Raw genomic sequence first — 15766 nt, 5'->3', positions numbered from 1 at the left:
GAAAACTAAGAATACAAAAAAAAAAAAAAGAGAGAGAGAAAGATAAAGAAAGCATCCTACCTAGCTTTAACTTGGCATTGTAACTATCAAGCAAAGTAAATACAATGAAGGAGAGAAATTATACTTCCACCAGTAACCATGGATTGCTTACCTTGAATTCCTTATTCGACGCAGAGAAATCTATTGAAAGCTTAAGCAGCAATTGTCGTTATATCTAGACAGACAAAAAGGAGAGCAAAGAGCCAACAGGAAGGGGGAGAACAGTGGGCTCATGATAAACACTAGGAGCAATGGATTTCGTGTTGGAGACGCGAAGCTTCCTCGTTTTTGTGATTTTCCTTACTAATTTTGGTCACTATCTTATTATTTTGTTTAAGACTTGTTTTATATTAGACATAATGTTATGAAAAATTAAAACTAGCAAAATAGTAAAATCATACTAATAATAATAAACTAATACGGAATAAGTAATAAGATTTAGGATTAGTTTCAACTTAAAATGTTTTAGAGAATTTACCTTGTTAGTTGTTAACTCAAATATGAAAATATCTATTAATCTTTTTTTGAAATGTAAATGTTTTTTTCCCTTTTAATTATTAAATAAAATATTCAAATTTTTTAAGTTTTGATCATAATTTCACGTCGATCCATTAGTAATTCAAAACGAACTGTTGATTCTCAAATAATTTATTTCGTTAGATACATAAGTATTATTATTTGTCAATTGTCAATATTTTCGTTAATATGATGAAATAATAATATTTTCAAGATAATTTTACTGTTTATTAATTTTAAAAATTACCATTATATAAAATATAATTTCTTACATTTTTACAATTTTCTCTTTCTCTGCTCCAACATTCTCTCTCCTTCTATCATTAAATTTTTTCCACTGTGGACAGTAATGGCGAACGACGAAGAACGATGGCAACAGTCACAATGGCAAGCGTCTATCGCATGTTCCCTGATCAAATCAAACCATAAGAAAGCCAGATCTGATGTCCCTTAGTTGGATCCGACTACAAGAATGTCAGATCGCATTATATAAACTATACTTTTTCATTTTTAAAATTTTTTTTCTCTCTTATTCAAAAAAAAATCTCTCTATCCCAAATTTAGTCATGGGGTGGCTGGCCAATGTAAAGGAGTGTCACCGACCGACTTAAGAGAAAGGAAAATAATGAAAAAAAGGAGAAAGAACATGAGTATTTTAAATATTTCACGTTTATCCATTAACACTATTTACATGTTTAAGACGAATTATATATTTCGAATATTAATGGATTTGCGTGAAATTATAAATAAAACTTAAGGGAGTTAAGGTATTTTACTCAAAAAATAAGTAGTTCCATGATCACATAATGGGTTCAAGTAACTATTACTCATTATGTACAATAAATTTCTTTTCAATAACTATTATTCATTATATACATTAAAACTCTTTTCAATACTATTACTCATTATGTGCATTAATATTTGTTCTTGAATACCTCCTCCTTACTCTACATATAGAGCTTTGCAATTTGTTTTGGAGGAATAAGATTTCATGAGCAAAGTTAGATGCACTTTCACCCTTAACCCTCTCTATAAATATTCTCTTTAAGATCTCTTCTACTTAGCCTTTCTCTACCCTATTTTCAGTTTTACTCTATCACTTACCTGTTTCCTAGACTTTGTCCATTACTACTTGGCACAACATTTACAACATGTTTGGTTGGGATTTCTTAATCCTTCTTTAATGCTTTACTTTGTTGGAAGGAATGGTCAATCGACCTCCTGTAATGGCTATTTTAGGAGGCAAGGAATAGAGTAAAATTATCAATAGATAAAAATATCCTTCATTAATTTTGAAAATTATCATATTATATAAAATGCAATTTCTTCATTTTTTACAATTTCTTTCTCTCTTTACCCAACTACCTGTATCATTCTTTCACTAAATTTCCACATTGTGGAAAACAATAGGCAATAACAGCGGCAATGGTTGATGATGATGGCGAGCGAAACAAGTGCATCCATGATCGCATTTGGAGGTGAAGGCATCAAATCTAACACTCCTCAGCTAAATCTAACTCAAAAACACTAGATCGTATCATGGGAAATGTTGATATGGTGCTTCCTTGCTAGATTTTTCAAGGTTGAATTTGACACTCCATGACTGACCACGGGGAGCACCAAATTGGCGCTCTTGTACGTGAACAACATCTCCAATGGCCGAGGGATGAGAAAAAAGAAAAAAGAAAAAATTAAAATGAATTTAAAATAAAAAGGTCTAAGTTTTAATTATAAATTATAAAAAATTAATATTTTAAATTTAAAAATTAAATTAATATTTTAATATTTTAACAATAAAGAATAAAATAACATAATGAAATTAATGTTTTAATTATAGATTATTAATATTTTAAAGGAAATATGAATTACGAATATTCTAGAAATTTAAATAAATAATCATATTAAAAATTTTTAAACAATTTATTAATATTTTAATAAATTTTTTAAATAATAAATATTTTAAATTAAAAATTTAATATTATAATAAAAGGTATTTTTATCATTTATCACTCATTTATTAACTATTCATGAAATTTTTCCTACCAACTAAACATTGAAATAATTCATAATAGCAATTCATATTTTATTTCATTCTTATGAACCAAACTATATAATAGCTATTCATCTTGCCTCTAACACATCAATTTTACTTATTTGCAGCATTAAATTTTCTTATCACAAGAATTTTTTCTATATTTTGGTAACTCCATTACGAAAGAATGGTTACACTAAGTAAAATTTCACTAGAAAAAGCTTGTGTTACTAGAAGAGATTGGCAATTTCATTAGCAACCAAAATACACCTCTTTTCGTCTAAAACTTGATAATAATTATCTAAGCTTCTCAATAAAGATGCAAATGTTGGAGGACAATAATACACGGATGGCGGGGACCATGTTTCAAATTTTATCCTCTATTGCCACCATTTCTTAGGTTCAACCCGTGCAATTTTTTAATGGTAATGAAAATACACTTAATAGAATCATTCCCCCGAATGTAAACACAAATGAGAATGGAAGAAATGAAGAAAACATTGTTGATGAGGTAGTCAATGAAAATCCCAATATTGACAAATCCCTTATAATAGTTACACCAATTACTACCTCTACTGCAGTGATCCTACTGAACACTATGTAAGGATTTATGGTAAAAGAAGAGCTTCAAAGGCTACTTGATCAAAAGAAGAGCATGAACTTTTTTGAAATTTTATCTTAAGTTGCCTCATCCAGCTTATGTAGCTTTTAAGCCATATTTAAAGGACTACATTAGTACCAAGTTCAATCAATTTAAAGGTAAGATTGGGATGCATAAGAGCTTGTTATGAAGTTTATGAAAACCCATAAAGTAATAGGATTGAATGATGACTGGAAATTATAAGGGATTTCCAAGTCTCTTACAAAAAAAGCTTAAACATGGTATGTTAATCTCACCCTTGTTGTTAAGTCATGGAGCCAAATTTGCAAGAAGTTTTATTCTACTTAAGAAAGGTTATGCTTGTTGATTTGGGAAAAAAGCATCAAAAGTACTAAAAAGATTTCACGTAATATATCCAACACTTTAAAGAAAAGGTGTCGAATATAATCTTGATGAGAAAGAGTTGGTGAAAGTTTGTATCCAAAAGATGTTCGACAAGCATAGGTTGCACTTGAAGAACTTACTCTTCCAACTTTTGTTATTTTGGTTAAAATTGCACCAAAAAACAATAATACGATTCTTAGGTAATGAAGAGTTAATCGTTTGATAAAAGGAATACCTAACAATAAATGCAATTTAAAGAAGAGGTAGAGAAAATAGAAGCCCTTGACCTAATTTGCTTTCAACATGAGATAACTTAAGAAGAAGACAAAATGAAGTGATTGATTGTCCCCCACTATTTTCAATCCCACCAATCAGAGTGAGCATTTTTCCTTGAATGGATTAAGGTGGACAAGTGACCTTGCTTATGCTGTGCAACCACCAACAACAGAAGAGAAGTCTAACTCAAAATATTATGACTATAATCATACAGTTAGTCACTCACTTTCTAACTGTGAAGACCAATGTAGAACATTTCACAAGAAGGCAGAAATAGAAGAGGTATAGTAATTGAGAACAACAAGATCTAAAACATCTTGTTTCCTGATCATGTATGATACTTGTGTGGCTTTGACTTTTGTTACTTATGTATGATAAGTTTTATCTCTCATACTTTGATTACGTTGATATTATGATATTGGCTTGCTATTGGTTGCAAGCTTTATCGTTTATTTTTTGTATCATAGTTCATCACTTATATTTTAACGTAATTTTATCATTTATACTTTGACCATGACTTTGATCTTTTCGTATTAGTCAAAGTTTTATCACTCATTTCTTATTTTCGGTAGCTTTTATGCTTACTTATTTAAAAAGTTAAACTAATCTCATTCACATCAAGTTGAACGAAAATCTACATGAAGTGTGAACAATGAATAACATTCGTACAAATAGCATTACTTAACGAGTCTACAAAACTAATAAAGGAGTAAATTAACTAAAGCTTTGCTACAAAGCTAATCATCTTGCAACTTCTTTTTCACAATTCTTCAATAAAAAAAGATTTTTGCTACAATCTCTCCTAACTTCAATATGAGTTTTGCCAACATCATCCATACAATTTAATATCAATTCTAATATTTTTTAAGAAAGACTTGGCCAAAGAATATTGACAATCACAAGTCAACTTTTTGAATTATTTCATTGCACATGTATTACACAAATATTAGAAGTAATACTTGCACCCAAAAGTGTGAATATCAACTTTATCAAAAGTTGGGATAAGGTAACTCTTAAACTTTGTCAAGTATACATGGAGCCCTTCGAGGAGAAATCAAGACACACAAGAAGAAAAGTTGCCAAATTGATGCACTACACTAAAAGAACATGAAGACTTTCACCAATCTTGTAGACATCGAGCAAAAATGAGATAAATACATATATTTTATGAATATATGTGTGAATGTCTATTTTGTTATGACCCAAAAAATTCAAACCAAGTTAAACAACCCAACAGACTAGATGCAAGAAGTGTAATCTGATTTAAACTCTTAGATTGAATTAGATTTGGATTATGATTTAATGGGTTGTTAGCCTATAAATAGGCCCCTCACTTTATTTGTAAAACATACGTTTCATTAAGATTTTCTTACTCCTTCCAAATACTTTCTTTATTGTCATTTTTTTATAGTTATTTTTCAGTTTATATTTTATAACACGTTATCAGCATGATTCTTTAGTTTTCAAGCTTTGGTATCATTTAGTTTTTCATTATTATCCTAAAGTGGAAGTTCAATTTTTCGTTAGGTAATTTTTTTAATTTAATTATTATCTATTGTTACTTCATTGTTTTGCCTATAGTTTACCAATCTCTAATGAGTAAAATTTTCAAATTAATTGTTTTTCATCAGCTAATTTATTCTTTTGCTTGCCAATAACGATTTTTTGTGTAATACTAAGAACTATGCTTTTCTTCTAAGCTATCACCATGTCAAATCTTACAAAACTTAAATTTGTAGCTGTTGTTATTACTAGCAAGAACTATCTATCTTAGATTTTAGATCCTGAAATTCTTTTAGATATTATGGGTATACACCATCAAAGAAGAAAATAAAGCATCCAATTAGGATAAGGCAAAACCAATTATTTTCCTTCTCCAACATCTCCATGAAGGATTAAATATTAAGTATCTCACAACAAAAGATCCAGTTAATCTTTGAGAAAATCTAAAAAAAAGATATGACTACTAGAAAACAGTAATTCTACCAAAAGCTCGTTATGATTGGATGTATCTTCAATTGCAAGATTTTAAAACTGTAAATGAGTATAACTCAACATTATTTGAAATCAGTTCTAAACTAAAATTATGTGAAGAAAAGATTCTGATGCTGATATGTTAGAAAAATCATTCTTTACATTTCACGCCTTAAATGAGCTCCTACAACAACAATACTATGAAAAAGGCTTTAAGAAATACTCTAAATTGATTTCATATCTTCTTGTGACTGAGGAAAATAATGAGCTATTGATGAAAAATCATGAATCTCGTCCAATTGGCTTTACTCAATTCCTTGAAGTGAATGCGACATCATTTAAAAGTTATAGTCGTGGTCTTGGTCATAATCGTGGTTATAGATGCGAACGTGAAAAATGTCACCATAATTGTCGCAATCATGGTGGTTACATTAATCATTATTCTGATAATATGAATACATTTAACAACAAAAAATGGATGAATAACGAAGAGATACAAGAAAAAGACAAAGGTGGAGAAAATAAAAAATTATAAAAAATGTTTGTTATCAATATGGCATAAAAGGCCATTGGTCACGTATTTGTCATACGTCAAAACATCTTGTTAAACTTTATCAAGTATCACTGAAAAATAAAAAAAAATATCGAAACAAATTTTATTCAAGATGATAGCCACATTGGTATAACATATTTGAATGTTGCTAATTTTTGTGCCTACTCTGAAGGATGAATTAATCATCTGATAGGTGATGAAAATCCTAAGAATGAAATTTTTTAAATAGTTTGTTGATGTATTTTCGTATAACTCTATTAGGAAGTTAGTATGTTGGGTATGTTTTTATTAAGAACTTGGTGTGTTTTAGTATAAGTCTATTAAAAAGATTTTTTTTATGTGTGTAATAATAAATTTTATATTTAATGTTATTTTATGTCAACTTGCAAGTTTCTTACTATATATGTTAATTTATTGAAGAAAATATGGATATTCATTTGAATGGATCCAAGGTCAATAATGAAGCTATATGTCTAATAGATAGTGCTACAATGTACATTATATTAAATACAAAAAATATTTTTCTTACTCGAAAATGAAAAAAGTCAATGTCAATATAATATCTGGTAGTTCAAGATTAATTAAACGTTTCAGAAGAACCAATATTTCACTACTTGGAGGAATAAAGATTATAATAAAAGATATGTTATTTTCTACTAAGTTTCAAAGAAATTTATTAAGTTTTAAAGATATTTGTCTAAACGGATATTATATTGAGATAACGAATGAAAGAAGTACTAAATACCTTTATATTACATTTACTCTCCTAGTTAAAAAGTATGTTTTGAAAAAATTATCCACTTTGTCTTCTATAATGTACTACACAAAAATTAGAATGATTAAAACTCATGCTATAGTAAACTAGAAGTTTACTAATAATTTTAATGTTTGGCATGATCGGTTAAGCTGTCTTGGATCAATAAAGATATGAAAAATTATTGAAAATTCATTTAGTCATCCATTGAAAAATTAGAAGATTGTTTAACCTAATGAATTCTCATATGTTGTTTACTCTCAAGGTAAATTAATTATAAAACCATCACCAGTTAAAGTTGAGACTAAATACCTTACTTATTTTGAACGTATTCAAGGTAATATATGTGGACCCATAATCCACCATGTGGACCATTTAATATTTTATGGTTTTAATAAATGCATTGACAAAATGACCACATGTGTGTTTATTATCAACTCGTAATTTGGCATTTGTAAGATTACTTTGTAAGCACATTTGTAAGCACATTTTTCTGATTATGTAATTAAGACAATCTGTCTTGACAATGCTGGAGAATTTACGTCTCAAGCGTTTAATCAATATTACATGTCAGTTAGAATAATTGTTGAACAACCTATTACTCATATTCATACATAAAACGGTCTAGCAAAATCATTTATTAAATGCCTCAAATTGATTGTAAGACCATTACTTATAAAATCTAAACTCTCAATTTCTACTTGGGGACATGCCATTTTGCATGCAACAGCACTTGAGGCATATGTTCCAATTACTCCACCACAACGTACAAAAATAAATCCTCAAAGGAGGTTAGGAATATATGTTGGATATAAATTTTCATCTATAATTAAATAATTAGAACCCTTAACAGGAGATTTATTCACAGTAAAGTTTGTTGATTGTTATTTTGATAGAACAATTTTTTCAATATTAGGGGGAGAAAATAAATAGCTAGAAAAGGAAATATCTTGGAATGTATTATCATTATCTAGTTTTGATTCTCACACAAATCAATGTGAACAAGAGGTTCAAAAGATAATTAATTTGTAAAATATAATAAATCAGTTACCAAATACATTTATTGGCTTGAAGAGAGTAACTAAATCTTATATACCAGCTATAGATGTTCTAATCAAAATTGATATCCTAATAGGACAATCTGTTATTGTTACTGAGTCTAAACCACAGCAAAAACATGAGAGACCAATTGGATCTAAAGATAAAAATCTTCAACAAGAGAAAATAACAAATATTCAAGATGGTTAGAAAGAGAAAATAGAAACTTCAGAAGAAACCTTTGACGTAACTCTAAAAGAAATTTAATTAACTGAGATCAATGAAAATGAAGATATTTCAATAAATTATGTCATAATAGGGAAAAGATGAAACTAGAATAAAATAGACATTGAAGATATTTTTGCATATAATATAGTTCTCAATATTATGAAAAAAGATGAGAATCTTGAACCTATATCTATTGAAGAATGTAGATATAGAAATAATTGGCTAATGTAGAAAGATGCAATCAAAGTAGAATTTAATTCACTTGCAAAATGTGAAGTTTTTGGACTTGTAGTCTGCATGCCAAATGGTGTAAAACTAGTGAGATATAAATGGATATTTGTGTGAAATGAAATGAAAAAATGAAATTATGAGATATAAAATACAACTTGTCGTATAAGGTTTTACTTAAAAACCAAGTATTGATTATGAAGATACATATTCTCCGAGGGTGGACATAATTATATTTCGATATTTAATTAGTCTAGCGATACATGAAAAGCTTGAAGCGCATCTAATAGGTGTAGTTATAACCTATTTATATGGTTCAATTGATAATGATATCAATATGAAAATTTTTGAAGAATCTAAATTGCTTGAAGCCCAAAATTTGAATTCTCAAAAAATTTATCTCATCAAATTAAATAAATCATTATACGAATTAAAGCAATCTGAACACATGTAGTATAATTGTCTTAAGTGAATATTTATTGGAAAAAGGTTATAAAAATGATTCAGTAATCCCATGTGTTTTTATAAAAAGATTCATATCTGAATTTGTGATAATTATTGTTTATATTGATAACCTAAATATTATTGAAACTCTTGAAAAGTTATCAAATATCATGGATTAGTTAAAGAAAATATTTGAGATGAAAGACTTTTGAAAAATGAAGTTTTATTTGGGTCTTCAAATTGAACACTCGATAAATAGAATTTTTGTCCATTAATCAAATTATATAGCAAAAATGCTAAAACGATTTTATATGGACAAAACACATTCATTGAGTTCACCAATAGTTGTGAGATCATTAAATGTGAAAACAGTCCCATTCTAATCTTGTGAAGATGCTGAAGAACTTTTTAGTCCTAAAGTACCATATCTTAGTGCAATTGAAGCACAAATGTATCTTGCTAGTAACACACAACCTGATATATTATTTGTTATAAATAATTAACAAGATATAGTTCTTCTCTAACTTGAAAGCATTGGAATGAAATTAAAAATATACTTTGATATCATTGAGGAACAATGGACATGGGCTTATATTACTCAATATATCAAAATCAATTTAATTAATTATACAAATGCAAGACATTTATTTGATCCACACAAAGCTCAATCCTAGAAAAGTTACTTATTCACTCATATATGGAGGTACGACTATTTCATGGTGTTCTATAAAACAAATTATAGTTGCTACTTCTTTTAACCATGTAGAAATCTTAGCAATTCATGAGGTAAGTTGTGAATGTATCTGATTAAGATCTGTAACTTAACATATTCGAAAATTGTGTGACCGATCAACCAATAAGGAAATTCCAACAATATTATATAAGGATAATATCACTTGCATAACACAATTAAAGGAAGGATACATTAAAGGCGATAAAACAAAACATATTTCGTCAAAATTCATTTTTACTCATGATCTCATAGAAAATGTAATAGTAGTGTTCAACAAATTCAATCAATCTAATAAATTTATTCACCAAAGCCTTTCTTACTACAATATTTGAAAAGTCGATATAAAAGATTGGAATATACCGTTTCAAATAGTTTAAATAATGTAATCATTAGGGAGAATAAAATATGCACTGTACTCTTTTCCTTTATTCAGATTTTTGCCACTAAGCTTTTCTTAATAAAGTTTTTAATAAGATAGTATTTCAAAAACATATTCTTAAAAAAAATTAAGTATCCTTTTTCCTTCATTCGGATTTTTTTCATGAAGTTTTTCCTAATAAAGTTTTAACCAAGTATATTCTTAATACAATAAATATTCAAAAGGAATGTTATGAATATATGTGTGAATATCCATTATGCTATGATCCAATAAATTCAAATCAAGTCAAATAATCCAATAGATTAGATACACGAAGTGTAATCTAATTTGAATTTTTAAATTGAATTAGATTAAGATTATGATTCAAAAGTTATTACCCTAACTATAAATAGGTCTTTCATTTCATTCATAAAATATATACATTTTAAGAAGATCTTATTATTCTTTTTAAATACTTTCTTTATTGTTATTCTTTTTCTTTTATAGTTGTTTTTTAATTTATATTTTATAATATATATTAAAAAAAAGTACATTAAGTACAATGTTCTTCCTTTAAATATCTTCTTAGTCTGCCTAATATTTTACTTCAAAACAATATCAACTTTCTTAAAATAGTTTCAAATTAACTTTCATTGAAAACATTAATTGTAAGCGAAATATTTCTAACTTTTATACCATTGTAAGACAAAATTATAAAGTAAAAAACAAAATATATCATTTTTTAAATTTTGTGTTATTTATAAAGTGGATATTTAATTTATAATAATAATAATAATAATAATAATAATAATAATAATTTATCAGTACAAAAATCAACCTATTGATAAAGAAGTTGATTACAAGTTGCCTAATTTGATTATTGATTCTTTTCTTCATAAAAGCAATTTAGACTAATAAAAGTAATTATTTATATGCATTACAGGTACAGCTTAGAATTCGTTGGCAAGATACTTTTTACATTTTGGAGGTAACAAAATTATAGAGTTATTGAATTTTATTTATTTTGAACTTTTTTGTTAATTTATATGCATTATGTAATTGTATGCTGCAAGAGAATTTACCATACGGCTTCGTGTTACAAGGCTTTTACGAATTTACTGTCCTAATTTTTGCTCCAAAATCTACAGAAATGGGCCTATTTTATAGCAAAACTCGTTGGCCTGCATGTTCCGCCAGGCCTGATACTCCCACTGGGAAAGGCAAATCAACCACTTCATGGATTCCATCCGATGCGAAACCTAAAACCAAATCATTATTAACGTACTCTTCATTATCCTTACATATTAATTAATAAGAACCCATGAATTGTTTGTTCATAAATAAATAGTAAATTACACTAATGTAAACATAAGTTTACAAACATATACTAACATTATATACTAACGTCATATATTAATAATTTTTCTTTTCCAAGTACATATACGAACATCATATATTTATAATTTCAGAATTTTTTTTTTCTGAAAAGCTGTTTTTTCTTAAATCCAATACAAGTATAATTTCAGAAAAATTAAAAATGCCATTTTTCCAAAATTTAATTACTTGCATTTTGTATATCAATCAGTATCAGTATGTTTGGGCAAACCCTAATCTACATTAATAGTTTAATACTTGTCCTGAAAATGTTATTCAAGTAGTAATGCACTACATATCTACACACTAATAACTATTCTGCAGCCTCCTGCATAAAAATCTTGCTCAAGGAATAACATACTACTACCATGATCAAATTCTGTTGTAAGATGATAATTAATTTTAGAAAAATACAACATATAACATTAGTGATTTCTTTACATTTTGATCCATAGTGAAAAGAAAAATAATATTGGTCTGTATTGATATAATCATAACTTAATTTAAATTAATCATTTTGGTTAGGTAGTTGAGACATCGTCCTCATTAATATTGTTAATTACTCTAGCTATAGCCCAACTGTCATGACAGGGAGCTCAAAAAAGACAAAAGAAATGGAAAAGGTTGCTAGGCAGTGAGGAGAAGGAATATTTCCCACAAAAGGCGTGCATTTAAACCCCAGAAGAGAGCGACGAGAACTGTTGAGAAGCCTAAAAGGGGTAAAGAGAATCAGATCAGTTACTATATATAATATATTTAAAGATTTGGTGTGTGTGCTCATAGAATCACGAAAAGGCATGGGATTCTTGGCCAAATGCAGCTTCCAAACAAGTAGCAAGGTGTCGAGCTGCAACAAACTCATCCATTGGGAATCAAGCTTTTCTATAGTTCCAAAAAAACAAAGGGTACCCGTCTGTATCAACTGATATAGAAAAAAGAGTAACGTACATATTCAAATTGTAGTCGGGTTGCCAACATTTAAGAAAAAAAACAATATTTTATATTGAAAAGCAATTATCATTCATATAAAATTAATGAGTGTGTAATTCTGAATCAGTCTTTAACCTAAGCGTAGGCGGGAGATTTGCGCTCAGTCTTAGGACGTTGAGACAAATTTAGAGCCATCCCTGGTCTTCCTCACGTTGCTTGCTTACTTACTCCCCAGACCCACTATACTATGAGAAAGATTTTAATTAATTAGTGTATACTAATTACTAGTTCATCTTGGATCATGGAACACAGTCTAGATGAATTTCACTTTCTAATTTTAATGGATAAATATTGTGCTCATTTTTGGACTCTATGACACTACTAAGAAATTGAAACCTTACCTCTTTTGTATAATTGAAACTAGTATATATATATATATATATTTGCACCCAAAATTGTCAATTGTCCTTGAATGATCTCATGAACACTTTAAAATTGAAATATTAATTGCAGACCTTTTTGGATCTCTATTTTTTATTTTGGTGCAGGCTGGATAAGTTTCTATTAAATAGAGAACAAAAGGGAATTAAACAGAAAAAAAAAAAAGGGAAAAGCAGTTAACCTTGATGGAAAAATTGGGTTACTTTTTTTTTTTGTGCAAGATATCTTTAATTAATTAAAACAATAGAAAAGGAAACGAAAAGCATTTGATGAGGTTTGTAGTACTAGTTTCCCAGATGCAAATTATTCTGCGGCTTGTTTTGATTCCTATGAATAAACAAAATATCCTGTACCCTGTTATTGAAAATGTGCAAAAAGGCTAGCTACTAACAAGGTTTATTGCATTGTCATTGTGCCTTGTCCAGTTGTCCTTTTGCTTTTTCTCCTTTTTCGCTAGTTTTATATTCCGAAATGACATTTTGCCAGGCTTCAAAAATTATGCTTTATAATAACACGTAAAATTATGGCAAAGCAGCCAATGACAATTGTCATAAACCACACACAAAGGAGATGTGGCTAGGGATGGGATCTCTACTTCATTACAGAGATGGCCCGTCACTGAAAACCCTAACACTAATTTCTTTGCTTCTTTTGAGATTCCCTTCCCCAAACACTATTCGGACACCCAAAGGAAGGGGGGAAAAAAATAAAGTGAATGGGGGATATGCTGTGGGCATGGCTCAAGACTCTTGATTTTTTTCTTTTTCTTTTTCTTCCTCTCCTCCAACAGAAAATGATGATGGTGTCATCCTTTTACTATCAATTTTTTTTTTAGCTATTGTCAAAGCCTCTCAACCCTCTAGAAGATGTGGACTGATACCTGCAACCGGCTGCTGGAGTAGCACCAATTGTCACTCATGAAAGCAAAAATGATATTCAAAACCTTGGAAAAGTTAGAAAAACAACAAGAGTTACAATCACATGGAAAGAAAAAAGGAAAGAAACAAATAAGGGAAATGCATTAGGCTGCGATTGGAGATGTTCAAAAATTTCACCTATGTGGGGGAAACTGGAATTGAACTTTTGACTTGTGGGTGTATTCGATGAATGCAGCTGGGAGCAGACTAAGGGTTCTTTTCTTCGTGATCCCAACAACAGGTGAAGCTACCACATGATCCAATCTATCCTCTCGACAGAGAAGGAAGTTTAGATCATGCTGGCAGCTTCAACTGCTAGTGGGTGCACGGTAACATAGCATGTAATCATCTAGCTGACGAGCTCCTCCTTAATCCCCAGAGAGAGAAAGAAAGAGAGATTCATCTAACTCATCTGAGTAGTAATTATCCTTCAAATTATAAGGATGCATGGTAGTAGAAGAAAGGGGATATATATAGAGAGAAAGTGAGAGAGAAAGAGAGAGAGAGTGAGAAATTTGGGTGCTTTTATTGATTACAGGAGTCGGATGAAAAGGCTAGCTTATGAAAAACAGTTGTAGTAATAATATATTAGCAACAAATGCAGATGGCTTGGCTTGGCGGTGGTCCAAAGTGAGACAAAATGAATATTATCATGGCCACGCCAATACCATGCAGACAAGGCAGCGAGAAGTTCCAAAACTTGCATAGATTAGAGCCTTTCTCTGCTTTAGGTGGGTCTCTTTTTCTCTCTCTTTCCCTCTCATCTTCCCATCAAACCCCGCAAACAAAAATCAAAAAGTGTTAAGCACGATTAAGCTTAAAGGGGACCATTTGCCTCGCCACAAAGCAAAAGGAAAAATGTCAACATCTTGACCCCCCACAGGGATTAGATTAATTAGATATGGTAAATACATGTATTTACTCTTCAAAACTTAACTATTAAGCTAGCTCATCTTTCAAATTCTTCATGCTACATATTATATAAGCATAATCAAGTTCATATAACAACCATGATCTTATCTTTGCATCTCAGGTCATGGATTCCTTATCTTAACTCACTCATGGTTTTTAAATTATTGAATTCCATTCATTTTTTGTCATAACCTTTGCTTTCATCAAGAATACATATATACTCTTGTTTCCAAGTTTAAAGTAGATTAAACAAAAAAAGTTACCATCTCAATGCTCATAGCTGCAACAATATCACGTGTCTCTCTCTCTCTCATCTCCTTTCACTCGAATCTTCAGTGATTACTTTGATGGGAATCTTCTTACCTTCCTTTTAAGCATCTATCCTTTGTTATAGTGAAGGCCATTGTTAATTCCACCTTTTCAAAACATGAGATGCCATTTGTCAGAAGCTTGGTCCTCTTAGCATCTAATTAGTGTCAACTACATATTAAAAGGATTTTTAAAGACACATAAACTTCGGTTAAGTAAGCACTTAAGCAGTCTAATCGATAAAAGCAAACAATCTGATAAAGCTTGTTATGTACTGATTTTGACATTCTGTTTCATATGATTTGTTTCCATCTCCTTGGTAGGTTTGGGTAGAAGGAACAGATAGAGCTAGGCAGGGCCAGAGTCATCACCATACAAAGGTATCCAAAATTTGGATCAGATGTTCATATTCCAAAGAAAAGTCCCTTAGAATTTGGCTCAAATTGGGTGTGAACAAATCACGAATGACTATTTGACAACTTTTATTATTTTCTATAAAGCAAAAAGTATGTTGGCATATACATATTCCGAATTGTACCGTACAAAATCCCTACAAATTAACAACTAAACAAAGTTTATAATTCTATCTATATTTTTATTATTTGAACATGAATCCCTTTTTCATTGATCATCAAATTTTTTGTTGAGTTGGAAAGCACATTGAACGTGATTAGTTCAATTGTTAGATTAGAAAGGCATTGGCTCTAGCAATAGTTTAGATTCCG

General features: G+C 29.5%; 1 protein-coding gene across 1 annotated transcript in view; it reads left to right on the top strand.

Annotated features, from left to right (window-relative positions):
- Positions 1–2037, top strand: part of LOC110413343 (pyruvate kinase isozyme A, chloroplastic-like) — a 4644-nt gene extending 2607 nt beyond the window's left edge. The window contains exon 6 of the mRNA XM_021424112.1: positions 1966–2037. Coding sequence (XP_021279787.1) covers positions 1966–2037 — 72 coding nt within the window. The remainder of the gene's footprint in view (positions 1–1965) is intronic.
- Positions 2038–15766: the final 13729 nt, after the last annotated feature.

This window comes from Theobroma umbraticum, unplaced genomic scaffold, assembly GCF_002168275.2.
Source record: "Theobroma umbraticum cultivar Fairchild unplaced genomic scaffold, ASM216827v3 scaffold_4.1, whole genome shotgun sequence".
Classification (NCBI taxonomy): Eukaryota; Viridiplantae; Streptophyta; class Magnoliopsida; order Malvales; family Malvaceae; genus Theobroma; species Theobroma umbraticum.
This window is presented reverse-complemented; position numbering and strand designations above follow the sequence as displayed.